General features: G+C 39.4%; 1 protein-coding gene across 3 annotated transcripts; it reads right to left on the reverse strand.

The window, feature by feature from the left end:
• Window positions 1-250: 250 nt before the first annotated feature.
• Window positions 251-20,915, reverse strand: SRI (sorcin). Of its 3 annotated transcripts, none has more exons than XM_003896362.2 (8): window positions 20,672-20,915; window positions 14,025-14,108; window positions 12,219-12,288; window positions 5,955-5,998; window positions 5,036-5,183; window positions 4,350-4,463; window positions 3,549-3,607; window positions 251-1,645 (listed from the first exon to the last, which is right to left on the reverse strand). In XM_003896362.2, exons 1-8 carry the CDS (start codon window positions 20,675-20,677, stop codon window positions 1,619-1,621), a joined length of 552 nt encoding a protein of 183 aa, XP_003896411.1. In that variant the 5' UTR covers window positions 20,678-20,915; the 3' UTR covers window positions 251-1,618. The 3 variants fall into 3 exon arrangements, with proteins under 3 accessions (XP_003896411.1, XP_003896409.1, XP_009201757.1); XM_003896360.3 differs by lacking the exon at window positions 20,672-20,915 and adding an exon at window positions 15,120-15,252; XM_009203493.4 differs by lacking the exon at window positions 20,672-20,915 and adding an exon at window positions 14,304-14,622 and having other exon boundaries at window positions 1,432-1,645.
• Window positions 20,916-21,153: the final 238 nt, after the last annotated feature.

A 21,153-nucleotide genomic window follows, 5' to 3' on the forward strand; every position in this document is an offset into this window, starting at 1 on the left:
CCCTTTTCTAGACAGCCCAGGCTCAAGCAGAGCTTTGTGGCCTCATACACAATATATGGAGATACAATCACCGTGTAATATATAGCAGGCTGCTTAGTCTGCTGTAGTCGCCGTGTAATATATAGCAGGCTGCTTCACATTCTGATACGTAACCTGGGCTAACTAACTTGTCATAGTTACATGTTAGGTTTGAATAATATGTATTTTAACAACAGTTTAAAAATTAATAGTGAAATAAGGCTAAAGATGCTTAGAGAAAATGTTTTATTTTCAATGGTTGACAACTAATTGTTCAGTTGAATGGTGAGTCTCACCCTGCATCCTAAAATAAGACAGATACTCTGCTGGCAAGTAGAAAATAGACTAATTTCATTTTTTAATCTGTTAAGCTCTCTTGATAAAAAAGGCAAACCAGGCCACTTTTAAATTTAAGAAACAAACATTGTTAGTGCTTCTTGTATCAACACACTTTTCATATTCAGAACTACTCCCAAGAGATAACATATTATCTCCTTTTCAAAGATGGGGAAACTGAAACTTGGCATTATCTATAATGACCAAACCACATAGAAAGAGGCACAAGCCAGCATTAGCATTCAGATCTTACTTGAAAGTGTACAGCTTAAAATTTTTTTAAAAATTTCTTCCATTATAAATGTAGTACCTGCTGACAGGAGAATGTTTGGAAAAGCAGTAAGAAGGGAGAAGATGAACTCATGCTCCTGACTCCCAGTGGTAGCCACATCAATGTTTTGGTACATACTTTCCAATACTCTGCTATGTGTATTTTTTAAAGTGTGAACACATGGTATATCCAAATGGATGTATCAGTATTTTAAAAACTAGAATCTGATTTTAAAAGGAAAGCATATAGAAAATCTGAAAAATACTGAAATATATAAAGAAAACTAAAGTCATCTAGAATTCCATTAATCAAAAATAAACATTGTTAATATTTTCATATATTCCCTTAGTCTTTTTCTATCAATCAATTTTCTTTTTATATAGTTAAGCTTATAATGTACAAGATTTTTAAGTATAGTTAACAAAGGTTTAAATAGATGACAAAAAGGGACTTGGTGACAGACAGTATTTGCCAATCAAATTATTCAATAGGTTTAAAGGGCCTGTGCTAAATTTCTACTAAGGTGAATCCTGACATGGATTACTGGATTACCTTTTTTTGTTGTTTTTTTGCACCCAAGTGGGTCTATGTCATTTACATAAGTTTTTATGTGTGGAGTATTCTTTCTAGGAGAGGAAAGGTAACAGTTGTAGTCTGATTAACAGTTTTTAGTGTCTCATAATGAAAAATAAATAATGTGACTTAAACATTTTGCATACTTAAATTTACACAGTTTTAGCAAGAAAATAAGGCATGACTGATAATGGCTCAGGAAAGTTCTAAAGGGTGTAACAGACTAGATCTTATTAAAGTTCCAAAGAATTTATTATCAAAATTAAAAACAAAACTTCAGTTTTACATAAAGTAATAAACTTTACAACAGCATTGAAAGTCGTGATGTAAGTTTACACATATTACTGAAGGCAAAGAGGACAAGCAAAGGAGGATATTCCAGTTGGAATGTCGATTACATTCATGCAGCTTCCTCTTGATTTAAACGCTCATGACACATTGAATGAACTGAAAGAAAAATCAGCGTTACATGACAGACCTCAAAACACTTATACAGCACAGCCTATTTCTGGCAGCTTGCATTGGGTTTTCTAATTTGAACGTGGGTAAAACAACCCCTACAACTTTCTAAGATATGAGTAAATGATAGATGGAAAAGTTTCCTTTTCTTAGGGAAGCAGTGTAATATAAAATCCATAGGGTTTCTCACATCAAAACTTCTTAGAGAAAGCAGATACAATGTCAATGGATAAATAATTTAAATAATATCTAAGAGTCTAGAAATGGTCGTGGTCAAAGGCACTTACCACAAACACAAATAACTGGAGTTTATACTGTTGTATCATGTGGGGATTTCCGAACTGCACAGTATTACCCCATTACTCTAAATGAACACCTTAAACAGTTTATTCCCTTAAAATCTGCTTTATTAAAATAAATTGTAGCATGCAAGTGTATGTATGCACAGAAACAGAACAGCTAAGCCTTCAGATACCTGAGATTAGAAATACTGGTATTTGCTCTGAAATGTTAGCTTCCCCACTAAACATAAAGCAATAGATTCTGCTCTATCAGTGTTCCCTATACTAGTAAGGTACTGTAAGCTGCTAACCCTTGCAGCTCTATCGCAAGGTCAAGGTGATTATCCCTATTTTAGAGAAAAGGAAAATAAGGATCAGGATGTTTAGAAATCTTTTAAGTAGCCCCATCTGAAGTCAAGGCCCATGGTCTTTCCATTCCCCAGGCAGCCTCCTGATCTTTAGAAACAGCAAGCGGACTGTCAACTAAGAAGTTAACGCATGTTAAAGAGAACACACCCGTAAGCAGGTAAAATAAGCATATTCACACACACATACTAAGCTTTTAAAAGTGTACTTATAACTGCAGCAGCTGCTAAACCAAAAATATATGCATCTTATATTTTGTAATGGAGAATGGAATATTCAGTGATTACAGTCATTTCAGTTCAAGTTTTTTTTTGTTTTTTGTTTTTTGTTTTTTTTAAATCAATGGCTGAGCAAAAACTGAAGAAACAAGTAACCAATCTCCCTAGCTTTGTTATATACATCCAGCTAATGCCATCAAAGATGGCACTTGGTTATGTTCACACTGGTTACATGGCCTTACCCTAACCTCGTTTAGTGTGGCTGTTTAGTAAATAACTTGTTTTAAATTGTGATTTGGCTGGGAGCAGTGGTTCACGCCTGTAATCCCAACACTTTGGGAGGCCTAGGCGGATGGGTCACAAGGTCAGGAGATCGAGACCATCCTGGCTAACACAGTGAAACCCCGTCTCTACTAAAAATACAAAAAAACTTGCTAGAACCCAGAAGGCGGAGGTTGCAGTGAGCCAAGATTGCACCACTGCACTCCACCCTGGGCAACAGAGCAAGACTCCATCTCAAAAAAAAAAATTGTGATTTAAGTTGGTGCCTGCCTTATGCCCTCAATGAAGAACACAGGTATGCAAAGCTATTGAGCTGTTACCTATTCTCAATGACAGACATGATTTGTTTATAGAAGACAAAGGCAGATACTATATCTGCATAGTGTTTTTCAAGGGCATTTTTAGTAGAAATCTTACAACAGCTCAGTGAAAAAGGCATTACTACTGTATCTTCTTTATTCATATAGTGTCACAGCAATTAAGAAACCCGCTTAAGTGATCCAGCTAATAAATACAACAAGCTGGGTCTTGAACCCAGGTCTTTGAATGCAAATCAAACCATAGTCTAACTATAGTTAAGACTAATACATGAAATTAATAAATTCTGGATGATAACTCTTTCTAACTTTTGAATCCCTTATGTCTCTGGCATCCTTAAGATGTTCTTAACAGCTAATTTCAAAGGGATACCCATCTGGTGTACATCTTTTTCATCTACTGTATTTCTTAATTTCTAAGACTTACATCATCATATGGGAAATTCACAACACCTTGCTGAGCAGTATCCCGTCTTCGAAAGCTGTCTGTAAAACAACACAGTAAAATTTACGGTTTTTCTTTAAATGGTTTTTCTAACATCATAAAAGTTAGTTATTTTAGCATTTAATTCACATTGCAATAACATTTAAATTGTGCAACCAATTAACATAAACAAAAGACCAAAGCAAAGAAGCCAACTATATGAATAGTAAAATATTTAATATGCAACAAAATAACAGGCAGAAGTTGGCTGGCTGTCTTTTTCAATGTGGATCTGGAGAAAATACCTTACCCAAAGTCAGTAAAAGCTGTGCAACTTCCATGGCCATTACTTAATTGTGATAAAAGCACAGAATTTCTAGCTTCTTAATAACAAAGATACTGCTTAAGAAACAGAGTCCCCGATATGATAAATGGGCTGTGATCAATTTCTCCACCATTTCAGCTCTGCCCTATGGAAAAGGATTTTACTTTAATTTCATTCTTTCCAGATATGTCACATTATAGGGAAAAATTCATCATAATCTGATCAAAAATGCACAAGTTAGCTTATTATGTTTTAGAACATTTTAGTAAAAATTGTTTATTTTAATGGCAGATTACTTACTAATCTAAAATAAATTCTGGAAAAAAACCAAAAAATTATTCTGCTAGATATGCTTAACAGTAATTTGAAATACTAAAGCAAGAAAAAAACTGGGGAAGAATAAAAGGAGAAGCACTGAGAGATGAAATGTAGTAACTGTGTCTTGGCTTGTGGTGATGACATGACCTTATAGAACTCACCTGTAAGAGCCCTCAGTTTGACGCAGCAGGCGATGTAGTCATCGAAGGTGATCTTTCCATTGGTGCTGTATCGTTTTGCAATTGAATTCACAGCCTGGGGACTCAACCTAAATCCTAAAAGAAAAGTCACCCAGTAAAAAGGTTAAAGGATGGCAAAAGCCCATTAAAAAATAAAATAAAATAAAAATAAAATAAGCACTCGTCTCTACTAAAAATACAAAAAATAAGCACTATTTTATTTTTTAAGACTGTGAACTCATATTAATTATGAACACACACAATTTCTAAGAAAACAGAAACTGCCTTCAGGTAGCAATTATTTATTTATTTATTTATGAGAGGGAGTCTCACTCTGTCGCCCAGGCCGGAGTGCAGTGGTGCGATCTCGGCTCACTGCAACCTCTGCCTCCTGTGTTCAAGTGATTCTCCTGTCTCAGCCTCCCGAATAGCTGGGATTACAGGCGCATGCCACCATGCCCAGCTAATTTTTTTCTATTTTACTAGAGATGGGGTTTTACCGTGTTGCCCAGGCTGGTCTTGAACTCCTGAGCTCAGGCAATCCACCCTCCTTAGCCTCCCAAAGTGCTGGGATTACAGGCATGAGCCACCGCGCCCAGCCTAGTTTTAAAAATAAAAAACAACTTACTTCTACCAATGAATGGAGAGTTCTAGTAAGCCATACCCACCCATTGTTGTCAGGGCCTTCTGCAATTCTTGTGGATCTACTGTTCCACTCCTGTCAGTGTCAAAACTGATAAAGTGTTGTCTCCAGCCATTCAGTACAGCCCAGAGTTCTTTAAATTCATTGAAACCCATTTTGCCAGACATATCTCTCTGAACTGTAATCAAGGATCAGAGCTGTATTTTGCAATATTTTCTAAGGATTAAATGAAAGATCAAGGATAAGGAGAATTCAATATTCAATGACTAAAAAAGTTATTGTAGATTATTCTTGGTATGATGTAAGATTAATGATTTAAAAATAGAACAAAAAGGGGCTATGGAGAAAAAGCTCAAGTACCTATTTTTACTGCGGGGAAAAGATAACTTACATGACCTGATTATAAGGAAATAGCGTTGCCACTGTGAACCACTTATAAAAAGCGGTCTTGTTACTGGAACTAGGCTGTGCTTTCTGGGTGCTTCAGGCTATGCTGTTTGCCCTTCTGTCCTACCATCATCTCTGGTACTAATATTCCCTTGTTTAGTGCTCCCAGACAAATGACATGGGATGGACTGGTGGATAGCTAGTGGATAGTCAGCACTAGCTAAACTCAGTCCAACAACTGGGATACGAAAAAAATCCCATCACTTGCAGAGGAATCAATGTTAAAGAAAAAAAAAAAGCTCTCCTGACACTCTGGACTCTATACTTGTTCTATAATACTTTGATATTTCCTTGAATTTCTGAACAACATTCTGTTTACTAAATTTCTTTTCTTCCTTTATTCACACCAAATTATACCCTATAACAGAAGCTAATTATTTCAGAAAGCTTTTTAGTGATCATTTATTACTTTGTGTTTACTAGGTATTAATTCTAAGGTGAATTCCTTTAGAATTTTAGAAAAAAATATTCTAGACAACAATCAAGGTAAAGGATACATCCAGCATTGAAACCATAAGCCGGCAAGTCTCCAGGTTAAAAGCTGTTAAATCAAGAAAAGTACATACATATTAACACAAATCCAAAAATTCACATTACACTGGATACATTCAAATTAATTAGAAATGACTATTATACACTTTTATTTTTACATGCTACTCAATGAACATGTGACTAATCATATGGAACTTCAAAGTAGCCTTTTCTCCATAAAGAGGATTTTCTGCTAGGAACCCAAATTTGATTTAAATAACTTTGATAGAATTCCTTTTAAAAAGTATTACATAGGCCAGGTATGGTGGCTCACACCTGTAATTCCAGCACTTTGGGGGGCCAAGACAGGTGGATCACCTGAGGTCAGGAGTTTGAGACCAGCCTGGCCAACATGGCAAAAACTCGTCTCTACTAAAAATACAAAAATTAGCCAGGTGTGGTGGCGCATGCCCATAATCCCAGCTACTCAGGAGGTTGAGGCAGGAGAATTGCTTGCACCTGGGAGGAGGAGGTTACAGTGAGTGAGCTGAGATCATGCCGGTGCACTCCAGCCTGGGTGACAGGGCAAGACTCCGTCTCAAAAAAAAAAAAAAACAACAAAACAGTATTACATAGTACTGTTCATACTTTCTTGCTTTGAAAGTGTAATATAGAGAGTTCAAGTCACCATAACGAACCATAATGTATTATATCCAACATGGTTAGTGGGAAGTTGGGGTTGCTTTGTTCCAACTCATAAATGACTATAAATTGCTGGTTTTGCTAATTTTGTGTCTGATTGTTTTTCTATTTTCCCTTCAATGTCAGGTACTGAGCAGTAACCTGCTACCTCAAATAGTGTATGAGCTCTTAGCTTATATATGAAACCAGGTAAATACGGGTGTTAGAATTATGTGTTAAATAAGAGTACTCTAGATAAGACCCCATGACCAATTCAGTAGTGGCCACTATTCAGAAGCCTTTTTAATTTACCTACAGTTTAGGAGTGTTCTGAGGGCATTTTGGTACCTCACTTATGTAACCAAACCAGAGCACACGCAGTGGGTGTGGTTACTGGTAATCTAAGCATTAGGAAATTAAAAACAAATAACCTCTTACATTGTATTAATGGGAATCAATGACTGAAGAAATTGTATGGGTACAAAGAAACTATAAGGCTAAATGGCAGAAGTGACAAGGGTCACGTGGGAAAAGCTGGTATAAATTCTGCAAGTTTGTTAACATACAGAACTAACATTTTTTACAGCTCTTTCTAGCTTCATCATTTTTCTCTAACCAAACTGAAATTAAAACACAACTGCGCTAATTACTGTAATGTCTCCCAACAGTGCAAACTATAGGTTTTACACATTTAATAGATTCCTGTGTTTGGCATATTCTTTAGTGGAAATAAAAGACTAGTGACTATTTCTATTTAGGTCCTTCAATCTCCATCCGATCCACAGATAATATTCTCTTAGATGAGAGGAGGAGGAAGCACTTTTTACACTTTTGGGAAAGAGCTGGGAGATTCTTCATTCTGACTTTTAAGTTGTGTGGAGGTATGAAGTTCCTCTAATCCGGAGCTGTAGTTCTCCACCCTGGTGCTTATCAAAATCAAAGCTTTAAAAGATTCTGATACCTGGGCTGCACCACAGAACAATTAAATCAGGAACTCTGGGTGTGGGACCCAGGTATTTGTATTTTTAAAAAGCTTTTCAGATTATTCTAGTGAGCAGCCAAGGTTGAGACCATCATTCTACTCTTAAGTGTGATTCCTGGACCAGCTGTATTAGCATCACCCAGGAGCCTGAAGAACTGCAGAATCTCAGCCCTTAACCTACACCAATAAAATCAGAAGCTGAATTTTAGCAAATGTGCAGGTGATATATATTTATGTTAAAGCAGCTGGCTCAACCTGAACTAGCATCACATGGAAACCTGTTAGAGGTGAAATTCTCAGGGCTCACTCCAGACCTCTGAATGAGAAACTCTAGCGCAGGACCCAGCAATCTGGTTTTTGTAAGCTTTCCAGGCGATGCCAATGCTGCTCAAGTTTAAGAACTACTGCTCTGGATGGCCTGACAACCACAAGGCAGAGCCGACTGTGTTGGGCTCACGTGAAGGTACTGAAGAGGCTATGAGGCAGACAGCTTCTCTATCTCTGTTAATGAATCGCACCCTCATCCACTCAGCAGTCACCCAAGCCAGAAACCTGGGAGCCTCCTCAATTCCCTCTCCACCAATAATCAATCACCTTCTAAACAGCTGTAAAGTCCATTTCCAGCCCCACTGTCTCTTTAGTTAGCATTTCTCTCACCTGTATGACTAACAGCCCTGACTCTTGTTTTACTTCCATGTCCTCCAATTTATTTGTCTTTACCCTACAGTCAGGGGTGGTATGTGCTCTCCTATGTAAAACCCAGTATCAGTGATCTACTGCTCTCAGGATAAAGTCCAAGCACCTTAACTGGCACATAAGGTAACACACTTATTTTGCCAGTCAAGCTCATCTCTTATTCTCATTCAACCCCGTACACTATCTTCATGGAGAATTTCTCAGTTTCTTGACTGAACCACGCTATTTCTGGGTCTTTTGCACATGCTGTTCTAACAGCCTAGGACACAACTTCCCCATCCCACTCATTTCATGGTCGGCCTCAATTTTGATGAACTTTCACTTCTGCTCAGCTTAGGTATCAATTCTGCAAGGAAAATTTTCCTGACTCCTGTCTGGGTTATGTGCCCATCTTATGTGATTCCACAGCCTCTCTCCTTACTTATCCCAGTGCTTTTCCCCAACACCCAGGCATTGATTGTGGCTACAGAGCCAGCACCTAGCTCACAGGAAGTGTTCACTAAAAATGCACTGGTTGAATGAATGGATGGATGGCACCAAATTCTCACCCCCACGCAGGAAGCTGTTAGAGCCTTGCATTTTATATGTACAACCCTCTTAGATCGTCTAAGAAAGAATGTTTTTTGAATAAAATTTTCTGATCTTTACTAATGTTCAAAAATTAATGTATAATCTTAAATCAAAATGCCAGTGAGGCTACAGGGCTATGATTTTTCTGACTTGGAAAATTTTCCATATTCATTAACTCAACAGCCACCTGTTAAGTCCTTATTATGTTCAGGGCTCAGGGTAACAGCACCTTTGGAGATACAATTGTGAAATTGCATACTGCCCTAGCTGACAGTCTAAGGAAAAGATAAGTCACATACACATACAACCCTAATCATGGTAGAGTGCTGAATTATAATGGAGGCGCCAGAAAGTACTAGACGGGATTGAGAAGTGAGAGGTTCCTTCTTAGTAAGAGAATCAAGAAAGACTTCATAGAAGACATAGAATTTAAGCCAAGCCTTGAATGACAAGAATGATGGGGGCATTTGGTGACAGCTAAGGACCAGCATAAGCAAAAAGAGAAGTAGAAGGCCCAGGACAGGCAAAGTGTAAGTGAAGAGCTCAATATGACTTTCAAAGAGTACAAAAGGAGTGGGAGAAAATATGTTTGGTCAGGGGAGGCTGCATTACAGAGGATCCTGAATTCCTTCTGAGCTGTTAGTAAAGACTGAGGAGGAGAGGGACAGATCAAGATCAGGAATCTGGTCATCTTTTGTGAGAAGGATCTGAAAGGGCAGTGAGATGGCAGTGAACAAAAGTCAATGAACAAAAAATATACCATTCCAGACAGTTCCAATGAACTAGAATGCTGATGTCCAATAAGTTTGGGTAAGGAAAACTCTTTCTCAATTTTGTTAATAGTATAGCTTTTATTAGTGTTAACTCTACTTTAAATAATTATTTAAAATTAAAAGTATAAGTATTATATATTAAATAGTTGTGATATATAAGTGTAACAACATATAATTATAACTATAAATTATTAAATTACCAATTCAACATTTTAAAATAAATTATTTAAATTAAATGTTAATTTTAATAATTTCCAAAGAATCTCTGCTGTAATTTTACCTTTACTCTTTTTCTTCTCTTCTAGTCATTGTACTAGAATGCTTCAAACATCTTTTCTTCTCACAGAAATATACAATATAATAGACCTAGAAGGAAAGCCCTACCTCCAGCTGTTTCTCTCAACCTTACCACAGATGAACAACTAAATTCAGGAAAACAAGAGAAGCTGAATTACAATCTTTCTGACTGGAACATAACTTCTCTCACCAACTCCACCTCTAGGTACGACTGCTTCCTTTTAAACTGGTTAAGAAGGGCCCATAGGCTCTAAGCTGGAGTATCCCAACAGCCCATCCAATTCGGATCTGTGCTTTTTGGTTTGGAAGCTGGGTTTAAAAGACTAATCTCCATATAATATCTGTATTACAAAACCCTGACACTTCATAGGCAGGATGGTTCTGTGGTTCAGTACAGCCACCAGAGAGGAGGCAAATGGATTCAATCACATAGTCCCCATGACTCAGGAAATGCTTTCTCTTTAATGCATTGATCTAAGGCCATCACTAAATGTGGCTTTCTCAATGAAATTTTAAAAGGACTGCTCTCTAAGAATATATAACCCATTTTGTTAGTCAGATTCTAAAATCTACCACACCTCATCTACTGAAAGGGTGTAGAATAACAAGCCGTGCTGTGATCTCACTGCACTTTGATAAACCCTGCTATTAGGCAGGCCTACCTTGTTCACCAGCTCAACTGCATAACAATTAACAATTTAAATGTACTACCTACACAGTAAAGAAGAACATCCCCTAATCCAAAAAGTGCTTATTTTGTTTAGGACTAGATTAAATAACAGGAACTTGAAAGGTTCTTTGTTTGTATTAATTCCTCCAAACTAAAGTCACATAAAACAAAGGATGATGAAAACAAATGCAAAGAGTTCAAAGACAGACATCTAATACATGGCATGTCAAATAGTTTTTTTAAAAAGGCCACTATAAATTCACAGGTGTGAATTCTAGTTTGAACATTTTAATCCACAGCTAACCATGAAATTGAGTCTTCAATTTGATGTTCTGTCTCAATTAATAACTGGCAAAGAAGTTGGCAGGTAATGTATTTGAAGCAAGACATTATTCTCTACCCTGGAAATCTATCATGTTCAAGATCTAATTTCAAGAGGAACCACTTCATATGTGTTGGATGACGAGAAGCCCCCAATTGGGATGCAGCAATTTTTTGGACTTTTTGAGACAGGCTGTCACCCAGGCTGGAGTGCAGTGGCACAATCTTGGCTCACTGCAACCTCCGCCTCCTGGGCTCACGTAATCCTCCCACCTCAGCCTCCTGAGTAGCTGGGATCACAGGTGCATGCCACCATGCCTGGCTAATTTTTAAATTTTTTGCAGAGACAAGGTCTCACTATGTTGCCCAGACTAGTCTTGAACTCCTGGGCTCAAGCAATCCTCCCACCTTGGCCTCCTAAAGAGCTTGGATTACAGGTGTGAGCCGCTGTGCCCTGCCATGGATGGAGCATCTTTGCAGTATTTCACTACTCTCAGCTCATGGCAGAGTGCTCAAAAGGCAGTGGTAGGGTTAGGGCTGAATTATGGAGCAGCAGGTCCAATAAGCAGAAAGGGCAGTTCCCACTTAGCCTGAACACATTCTATGACGTGGAAGAGGAAAGACCTGAGGGATGTCATGGCGACCACTTATGTTAGCAGGAGCATGCCCAAAGCTCAGACCAGGAGTTCAGGATAGGCCACTCAGGGACCAGGGGTACAGAAGCAGCCACTCAAAGCCCTAAGTGCCACCAGGTCAGGACAGAGTAGGTTTTTGGCAAATAACAGTAAATGTTAGTTCCTAATGTCAGTTAATGACACCTGACCTGGCACATTCCATTTCAGCACCCTACCTTGTCCTCTGTGAAGGAGGCCACCCAAACTGTCTCACTGGTTCTAGGTACACAAAACCCAAATCTGAGAAATCCACTAAATTGGCAGGTAGGATGGAATAATTTATTATTACTATTATTTTAGAGACAAGGTCTTGCTCTGTTGCTCAGGCTGGAGTGCAGTGGTACAATCACAGATTACTGCAGCCAAAAACTCTTGGCCTCAAGCGATCCTCCTGCCTGGGCCTCTGAAGTACTGGGATTACAGGTATGAGCCACTGTGCCCAACCTGGAGTGATTTAACAACTGTTTTCAAATCAACATTTTGAAATAGTACTCTATTTTAGCTTTCGGAATTCTAAACTTTGCTAGATCAGACAAGCTCAGTTTTCTTGAAGGCTGTAATCACAAGTAACAGCTAAAATAGGAAACACGAGTACATTTAGACAAACTTTGGGACTGTCAACTTACGTTTGTATCCTCCAGCAATGCCAGACTGTGTCAGACATCTCTGCAATTCATCAGCATCTATCTGCCCATCCTTTTGAAAAACAAATTAGAGGGATCATAATAGTGATTTGTACTTTCAAGTTATTTGTTTACCTTCAGCATTCAATGAAGCAATAACAACCAAGAAAATCAGTATCATTATGCATGACCTTTTATTAAAAGGAATGCCTTCCAAAAGTGGGCATTCTTTTCCTTAACCCACTGCCAAAATTAATGATGAAAAAAAGAGTCTGTCTTGGCAACTACTCTTCTGTCAATCTGAGCTAGGAAACTGCTACAGCTAAACATTTTAAAATAATTTATGTAAGGTGCTTAATCATAATTCCTTGTTTTCTTTTCTTTTCTTTTCTTTTTTTTTTGTTTGAGGCGGGTGGACAGAGCAAGCTACACACCAGACATAAGTAAAGAGAAGGCTTGGTTCAAACAGAAAGAGGCCTCTTGGTCACTTTTTCTTATGACATAGTGAATGTTTTTTTTCAGAACACAAATACATCTGGAAGATACACATTAAGTTCCCAGTGCCTATTCACTGGCTGAACTGGGAAAGAACTAGATATATGTGATTTTTAGGGACTTTAAAATAAAATACCTAAATCCTCAAGTCACTGGGTATTATAGGTTATAAATGAGGAGCAAGAGCAACAATTTGAAACACAATGGGTATGCTGAATACAGGCCAGGGCTGCTGAAAGCTAAGCAGGTGGGGTCACTTACATGCTGGAGGCACTGGCAATCTAAGAATGCTGGTCTTGAGGTTTGCCATGTCTTGTGGTTTCAAAGATACGGATCATTAACAGATTAAGTAGACACTTAAGGGGAAGGTCTTCCAGTTTTAGACTATTTTTCCATTCAATTTCTTAAGCTGTATTTCTTAGAGTACTACCTTAAAAAGTGGTCTTCGGTTTTTTTATCCCATAATATTCTACAGTTTTCACATTAAAATTTTGCTATTTCTAGCTTTTGGTCAAAATAAGACTAGGTTGAATTCATAAGAACAAACTCATGGCAGAGTGCTCTGGACATGTCTGGGTTGTACCGACAGTATATTTACTGTACACAGTGACCTCATGAGCTAGGGAAGTGTCCTCTCACAATGTAAGATAGCACCTGTCAATGTAAGACAGCTCCTGTCATATGACGCAGAATGCAGACAAGTGAAAGGTCTTGGGGAGCTGACCTTCTGCTTCTCTGGGTCAACAGGCCACAGCACCTAATAAGGACACGGAGGGGGAGGGGCTAACCTAGTAACAGCATCTGCGTCAAAGAGAAACTACATTGTTCACAAGATTAACTTCCTGACACTAATAAGGGGACAGTAACTTGCTTATTTAGAACCTGGTGGGTTTTTACCATATTTCCTAAGTGGGTGAATGATTAGCAATCAAGTTCAACCCAAAGGAAGTGCCCATGAGAATCGGGCTATGTAATTACTAATAAACGTCTTTAAGTTGTACAAACAAGGGTTTATATTTACCAGATCTAGAATTTCTTCGCTGGAAACCACCCTGGAACATTTAATTCAACCACAAGTTTGGTTTCGAACTGAACTCACATAAATACGAGTAACACTTTGTCCTAATTTATTCTGAACATTCAAAAATAAACAACTAATATATGAAACAAAGAACTTTCTTTTTTCTTTTTTTTTCTTTTGCAGAAGCAAAGGGACTCAGTACCAGTGGAAGTTCGCTTTTCAGTGTCACTATATCAAAAGCTACCACAAATGCGGACAATAACGGCTCTTTAATATTAAAGGTAAAAGCTAACCTGTCCAGCTACAGCAGCAAAGTAACCATACAGCGGATCCTGAGTTTGTCCGGGAAACGCAGGTCCTCCGGGAGCCCCTCCGTACTGTGAAACAGGAAACACAAACCCGTCATTCAAGTTTTCTTCTTTCACCACTGAGGGCTTTCGTGCAAGGCCATACAACTGCCCGCCTGCCTGCCCTTCACAAGGCTCACCTCCCCACCCCCAGGCACACTCTGCCAACACTCCACCCCTCTCTTCCATTCACACCCCCGTAATTTAAAATCTGGAGACTTGAACCATAAAGAGTTGCTGTGGAAGTGATGTCTGCATATGTAAAGCAACTTTTAAAATCCCTATTAACTTGAAGGTTACTGAGGTGAGTGCAAACTAGGCAAGCCAATGAAAGGGCTTGGAATTCTCCTTTTGTTGTTACAGCATTTATGGTATTTTAAAAGCGTTTTATGAACGATGGAAGGCTGGAGTTGGTAACATTCTGAGACGGGTGTAGCCTAGGGAAGAGTAAGGTGTCTGACCGGGCTGTATCTCGTGGGTGGCGAGGGAACACTGCCTGTCTCGGAAACAGTTCCCAAGACAACGCGCATCCCAGACGCCCGGCAAGGCTGCCTTCCTACAGGTCTTTTACTTCAGTAGGTTTTCCTTTTTTTTCTGTCCCCTTCTCACTTTTTTTTTTTTTTTTTTTTTTTTTTTGAGGGAGGAAGGTATATCGCAGTATAATTCTAGAATAAAATGACTGTTGTTGCTTTGGGAGGCAACCGAGAGGACGGGGGTGGGGTGAAGTGGGGGTTAGTCAACACCCAATTAACACGATTTCACGCCCCGTATCCGAGAAGCCGCAGGGCGGGCTTCTGGGGTCCCAATCCACCTTCACCTTGGGCCCGCAGAGCCATCCAGGAGAAGGGACGGGGGAAACCAGGGGAGAGGCCGAACCGCAGGGGCCTAGGGCGAGGCCGCGAGCGCAGGCAGAAGCCGAGGGCGGAAGGAGCCCGGGCAGCTGCCCAGCAGCGCCTCACCCCGCTGGCCGCAGCATCTCCAAGGTGGCCTCTTAGCGCCCCGGAGCCGCCTGGGCAGCGATCCCGCGCAATCAGCACTTACCCCGCCTGGGTAGTACCCGCCGCCGGCGCCAGGATGCCCTGGGTACGCCATGGTGCAGACTGCGCCGCCGCCTCCCTGGCTCTGTGCACCAAGCCTCCCAGCCGCCTGCCCCGCCCCGCCCTGCCGCGAGGGGGCCGCCCCAGAGCGCACCACACGGGCGTGGGGGACGCACTCCGCAGCTGTCTTCAGTTCCTGCCGGTGCACGCGGCCGTGGTTCCACCGCCTGCGCGCTTCTTCCTATCTTTGCCATTACGGTGCTAACGCAGTGCACGACCGAAGGTCCAGTGGTGGCCTACGACCTGCGAGGCAATTCACACCAGGGACTTTCCTCCCTCCGAAACTAATGGCACATTCCAACATCGATACACCGCCCCAGGAATTCTTTTTTTTTTTTTTTTTTTTCCGTCGGACTTGGCTATTATCTGGCACATTTCTTATTTTAAACAACTTTATTGGACAGGACGGAGCTACTATAAGCGGAGCGCACCATCGCGAGGCAGGGGCTGAATTCCTTCGGGCAAGTCTTAGGTGCTAGTGGGTGAAGGAGTCGTTGAACGATGGAAATACGAAAGCTCCCTTGGAAAACAAGAATTAACTTGACGAACGGTGTGCAAGGGAGAGTCTGGCTTGCGGTTGATTGCAAAGTTCATTCAACGACAACGGCGTATTTCCTTCCTAGGGGACAATTCCTTGCCTGTTTAAGCTGGGCGTGGCTCGTGTCCTGAGTAGGACAGGGGGCATTTTCTGGGCAGGACAGCCTCACCCAGATCGTTCTTAGCAAAATGAATTGTTTGAATTATCTGGATGATTCAGACAAAACAATCCATTTCCCTAAAATTATTCAGCTACTTTTTATATAAGAAAAGTTTAGAACAAAGTAAGAGTGTGTTTTTTCAGTATTCAGGAAGGTAAGAGATAGGAACTTCAATGTAGGTTATTCTTCTTTACTTCACATATTTTTCTATCTCCCAGTTGAATAGTCCGAAGCAATTCAGGCGTGAGCTTTTTGTTTTGTTTTGTTTTGTTTTGTGTAATTTCAATGACACAGAAAAATGTTTGCTTGCCCTTCACTGTTAAGGACTAGACTTAATGATTTCCTGAATTTTAACATACTGAGAAACGCATTAATAAGCAAGATTCACAGTATTTGTTGTGGAGGTTGCACAGAAACATTTAAAGGGTCATCAACATTTCACAAATATTGGAACACCCGCCAGTGTGCTTTTTCGCTGTGGTGGACGGGCTCCCTCCATTCTAAATTCGTGGGCTATTGTCCTCATTCGGTTCATTGTTTTTCTCTTCTGTGTAACTTCCCTCGCAAGCCCTATTGAAAACCAAAGTCCGAATCGTGAGAAAAATTCTAATAGTCCCTGTTGTGGCATAGCAAAGACACTGCATGTTGCCTGTTTTGTGTTTGATTCAGGAAGCAGGTTACAGTTTTCAATCATCAAGGTAGCAATCATCAAGGTAGATAAGACATCTAATAATGTCTGGTCTCTACCCTGGTCTCTCTTTGGAAGCCTGTTTCTTCAGAAAGAGGCAACCAACTATAAGGAAGAGATGTCAGGGCTGAACTCATTGTTGAGTATAAGCTCAAGACTCAAGTTTGAAAGAAGTATAAAGCATATAAAATATTTTTAAGTACTGCAGAATTAGCTTCGTGGATAAACGGCTATACGAATTGTCATATCAGTTGTGCTTAGACATCTTCCTACTGCTTTACTGCTAAGGAATTGCATTTTAATGGAGTGTTGCAAATTCGATTCTTACAATTATTGCTAACAAATTGGTCAGCTGCTAATACTTTAGTTTGCAGGAAAATATTGTGGCAACTTATAATAACATCAGACATATATATAATAATAAAAATATGCCAGATCCTCATAGCATTTTACTTATTTGCTCAATCTTAATAAAAACCCATGAGATAGGTACTATTATCTTTCTCATTATACCGTTGAGGAAGGGGAAGGAACAAAACAGAGCTGAGGTGTGCTGCCAAGCCATCTGACTCCAGAGTCTGTGCTCTACACCCAGGGGCAAGTAAAGGGCCAGGTAGTAAATATTTTAGGCCTATGGGCCATACAGTCTCTGTATGAGAGAGTCTACATACATAGTGGTATGTAGACTATGTAGTCATAGTGGTATGGCCACATACCACTCAGCTCTGCTGTGTCGGCCACAAGTATCCGTAGACAATAGATCAATGAATGGCTGTTGATGGGTTCCAATGCAACTTTATTTATAGACACTGAAATTTGAATTTCATATGACATGAAATATTATTCTTCATTTTATTTTTTCCAACCATTTAAAAATGTAAATATTATTCTGAGCTCCTTGGTGTACAGAAATAGGAGGTGGGTCAGATTTGGCCTTTGGGCAGTAGTTTATCAACCACTGCTGGAAGCCCCTTCAGAATGTGGGCTTATGACTCTCGGAGGTTAGTACTTTAGCAAATGATTTGCTGACTATAAGATAAAGCCTATGGGTAGAATACAGTTATTTGTCTGAATGATTTACTAAGTTCTAAAAAAAAAAAAAAAGACTGTGGGAGGGTTATGACAGCAGCATGGGTTAGGGAGAGAACTATGTGAGGTTTATAGATAGGATGTGGGTCATGGTTATTTTGGTAAGTCATTGGAATTACAGAAACCTTTCTGATCATATGCTCCAATCCTGCTGTTTTGCAGAAGAAAAGACCAAGGCTGAGGGATGGCAAATATCTGGCCCCAGCCCTTGAAGGGCAGACCTAGCCAGATGTAAATATTTCACCCTTCCCAGTTAAAGCTGTGACAGTAGCTAAACATGCTCTCAGAGAGAATCCCATTCTTTTGTGGTACACCTTCCCCAATTATGTTTTCAAGACAAAAGGCAGTGTGGATACTTCCTTATTCCTGGAGAAAAGTTAATGTAAAGCTCTACATATAGTATCCAAGCTGGACTTCTTCACTCAGATAAGTGGTGAAAGAAATAGTATAACTAAGTAACTGTAGTTATTTCACCATATCCTGCAGTTGAATTAACCATAGGTCTTCACTTGTCAGGAATAAATGAGCAATGACATTTGCCAATTTAAAGTCTCAACTTTTGTTTAGTTCTGATCTGTGTGTGGCACCTCGTGATTTAAAGACCTCTGCCTTAGAGAGAAACTCAGATCTCCAAATGTAAGTGGAAATGAGCGTTTGATAACAACATAGGTAACCAATTAATACTATCTCCATTTTCTTAAGATTGTTGGGAAAGAATGTGAAGCCTATGATGTTCATTTGGGAATAAAAGCCACCCTTTTTCTTGAACTGTCCAGAGTAAGAGCTCAGTTAATCATGCTATTATGTAATTTTTTCAAGGGATAGAAAACTTCCACTATTGATGTTTTAGTGCTTGCATGTAGAGTTTAACTGGTCCCTGGCACATTGTAGGTAGTAATGAATCATCAACCACAGCTCTTCAAACAACTTCTGTCACAATAGAAATGTTTGATATTTGTGCCACAGAATAACTAATCACATATGGCTATTGAGCCCGTGAAATGAGGAACTAAAATTTTAATTTAATTTAATTTAAAATGAAATAGCTGTGTGGCTAGTGCTACCCTCTTGAACAGTGCAGGGACCCTTTTATCTGTGTTGGCTTCCTCCTCCCTGGAACTCAGAGAAAGCAAACTCATTTTCCTTGCCTGGAGTAGGCATGATAAACAAGATAAATCAGTTATTAACAAAACACAGCAAGGGCAGCCATCAGCTCTGTAACAAGTGTTCCCATATTCCTGTTCCTACAGAATAGATTCTTACTGACCTGTTCCTTTCCTTAATGAAGCTCTGAGCTAGAGTTGATGATCAGGATTAACCAGGAAGCTGAGGTTGGAGGAATTTATTATGGTTAAATAGATAGGCCTATATACATATATGTGTATGTATGTATATAGATGTGCATATGTAAATATGTGTGTATTTTTACACACACACACACACTATATATATATATATATATACTTTCTTGTCATTAGGGCTGTCAAAAATGACCTTCCAAAGATGAGTTCCCCATCACTAGAAGTGATCAGGAAGAGGCTCTCAGTGATGTAAAAGGGCAGGTTTGTACTTTGAGTAGGGGCTTGGATGAAATAATGCGCTATAGACTACAAAATATTTTCTGATGGCCTACTTAAACTTTACCCAGCCATGCCACGTAGATTATTCCTACTTCACAAGATGAAGAAACTGAGACTCTGACTTGCTCTAGGTTACCAGACTAATAGCAATTCCAGTATTAATTGCTCGTCTTGTCACTTCAGATCTTTTCTCAACCTCACACTATTTTCTCAGGACTCTTCCTTTTAAGATTATGCAATTTATATTGGATCAAGAATTTGGAGACATTGTTTTTCTTTTCCTGAACAGAATGTTTCAGAAATCAGAATATTAAATTTAAAGCAATTGTCTAAAATAATGTACATCTAGGTAATACTATTACTATCAATGATAAGAGTTAATTTTAGTGCACATAATTATTTTGTGATGAACAAGATGTAAATATGCATGGCTAAATGGGTGGCTAAAGTGGTAGCTAAAGGGAGGTCAAGAAATGAATGCAAGAACTGGCTGTAATTAGTTTTTTTCTGAGGCTTGTACTGATTATCAAGTCTTTACAACTTTTACTTGTGACCATTACCATGTCTGGGACTACATAGAAAGCAGAATATTGAATACTGGACCTGTATGCTCAGGTAGAAAATCACCTGTGTTCAGCACCAGAGTTCTGTTAGGATGACTCTTCCTAAGAACATTGGACTAGTATATCATGGGGGTGTTAATTCTAGAAGCTAATTTTTGCAACCTAGGTCTATTTTTTCATAAAGGTCACTTTATGTCTGGTTCTCAGGCAAGCCCTTGAAAATTCTTTAAAGCCTTCAGTGTTCTCCTAAGGAGAAGCAGTCCTGGAGCCAGGGTAGAGCAAGGTAGGGACCCGAGAGCATCTAAGGCGTGGTTATTGCCTGTCCCCATTCCCATCTCAGTCCCTTTATCCAGCCAATCCTGATGTAACCAAGTTTACACAGAACCAGAGATAAATAGAGAAGCCAGACTTGTAGAGAAAGGAGGGGAAGATAATACAATCTCCATCTGTTCAATAAGCATGGGAGAGGAGGGAATTTGGGAAAAAAATTCCAAATTAGTCATATTGCAGCTCTGGGGAAGAAAGAATGACTATTCTTGAGTCCTAGGTGGCTAGGTACAGTAGGTATTTCCAGAAAGCCAAAATTCCATGAAGCTTATATATAAGTCAGCTACATGTAAATTGGGAGCTTCTTAATTAAAATAAGATAACTCTTACTTTATATAATTATTTTTCAGTAGTTACTTGCCTCTTTGCCATAGCACTGGGAAATCAGAGGCAAAGCTGAGAAAGGAAACTGGGTTAATTGATTCTCAGCTTGAAAACCCATGGGTCAGTAGAACTACAAAGATTAGGAACTTTCTTATTCCTGATTAGTAGAATTAGAACATTGGAGCTGCATGGAACAGTCTAATATTATGTACATATCGTTTACTTGCCTGCATCTTGAATTGAAGTCTTATAGGTAGAAGCTGGTGTTCCTTAGAGGATTGCCTTCTTGCAGGGTGGCCAAATAGAAGAATCAAGAAGTATATAAACTGTAATAGCAGAGGAATCACATTGCCTTCTTGACCTTTGGAAATCAGTAACCAACTATAAACATATTCAACAGTGTAGGCAGCTTTCCAATAGGCCCTAGAGAGGCCTTCTATGAAATGTGTTTATTTCACTGTCAGAAAGAATGACCTACCTAAGGCAGCTAGGAACCAATAACGACAGTATTAAACGCACGTACAGGTAAGTATTTGACATTCCTTCAGGATTATTACCTCTGTCTGAGAATTCTTAAGACCTGCAGGGCTTTGCATTGGAACACTCACATGCGGGAGCTGGCTCATACTGGCCAGTGAGCCTATTTTCAGGCATTTTTCCAGCCTATTTTTTTTTGAAAAGGAGTCTTACCCTGTCTCCTAGGCTAGAG

The sequence above is a fragment of the Papio anubis genome, chromosome 4, assembly GCF_008728515.1.
Source record: "Papio anubis isolate 15944 chromosome 4, Panubis1.0, whole genome shotgun sequence".
NCBI lineage: Eukaryota > Metazoa > Chordata > Mammalia > Primates > Cercopithecidae > Papio > Papio anubis.

Excerpts from the sequence above, each read along its gene's own strand:
- SRI (XM_003896360.3), bottom strand. The coding sequence starts at position 15,170 with ATGGCGTACCCAGGGCATCCTGGCGCCGGCGGCGGGTACTACCCAGGC. Across the intron at positions 5,999-12,218 it reads CATTGCTGGAGGATACAAAC|CTTTTAACCTGGAGACTTGC; the intron begins GTAAGTTGACAG and ends TTGATTTAACAG. Across the intron at positions 3,608-4,349 it reads CAAACTGAGGGCTCTTACAG|ACAGCTTTCGAAGACGGGAT; the intron begins GTGAGTTCTATA and ends GTTGTTTTACAG.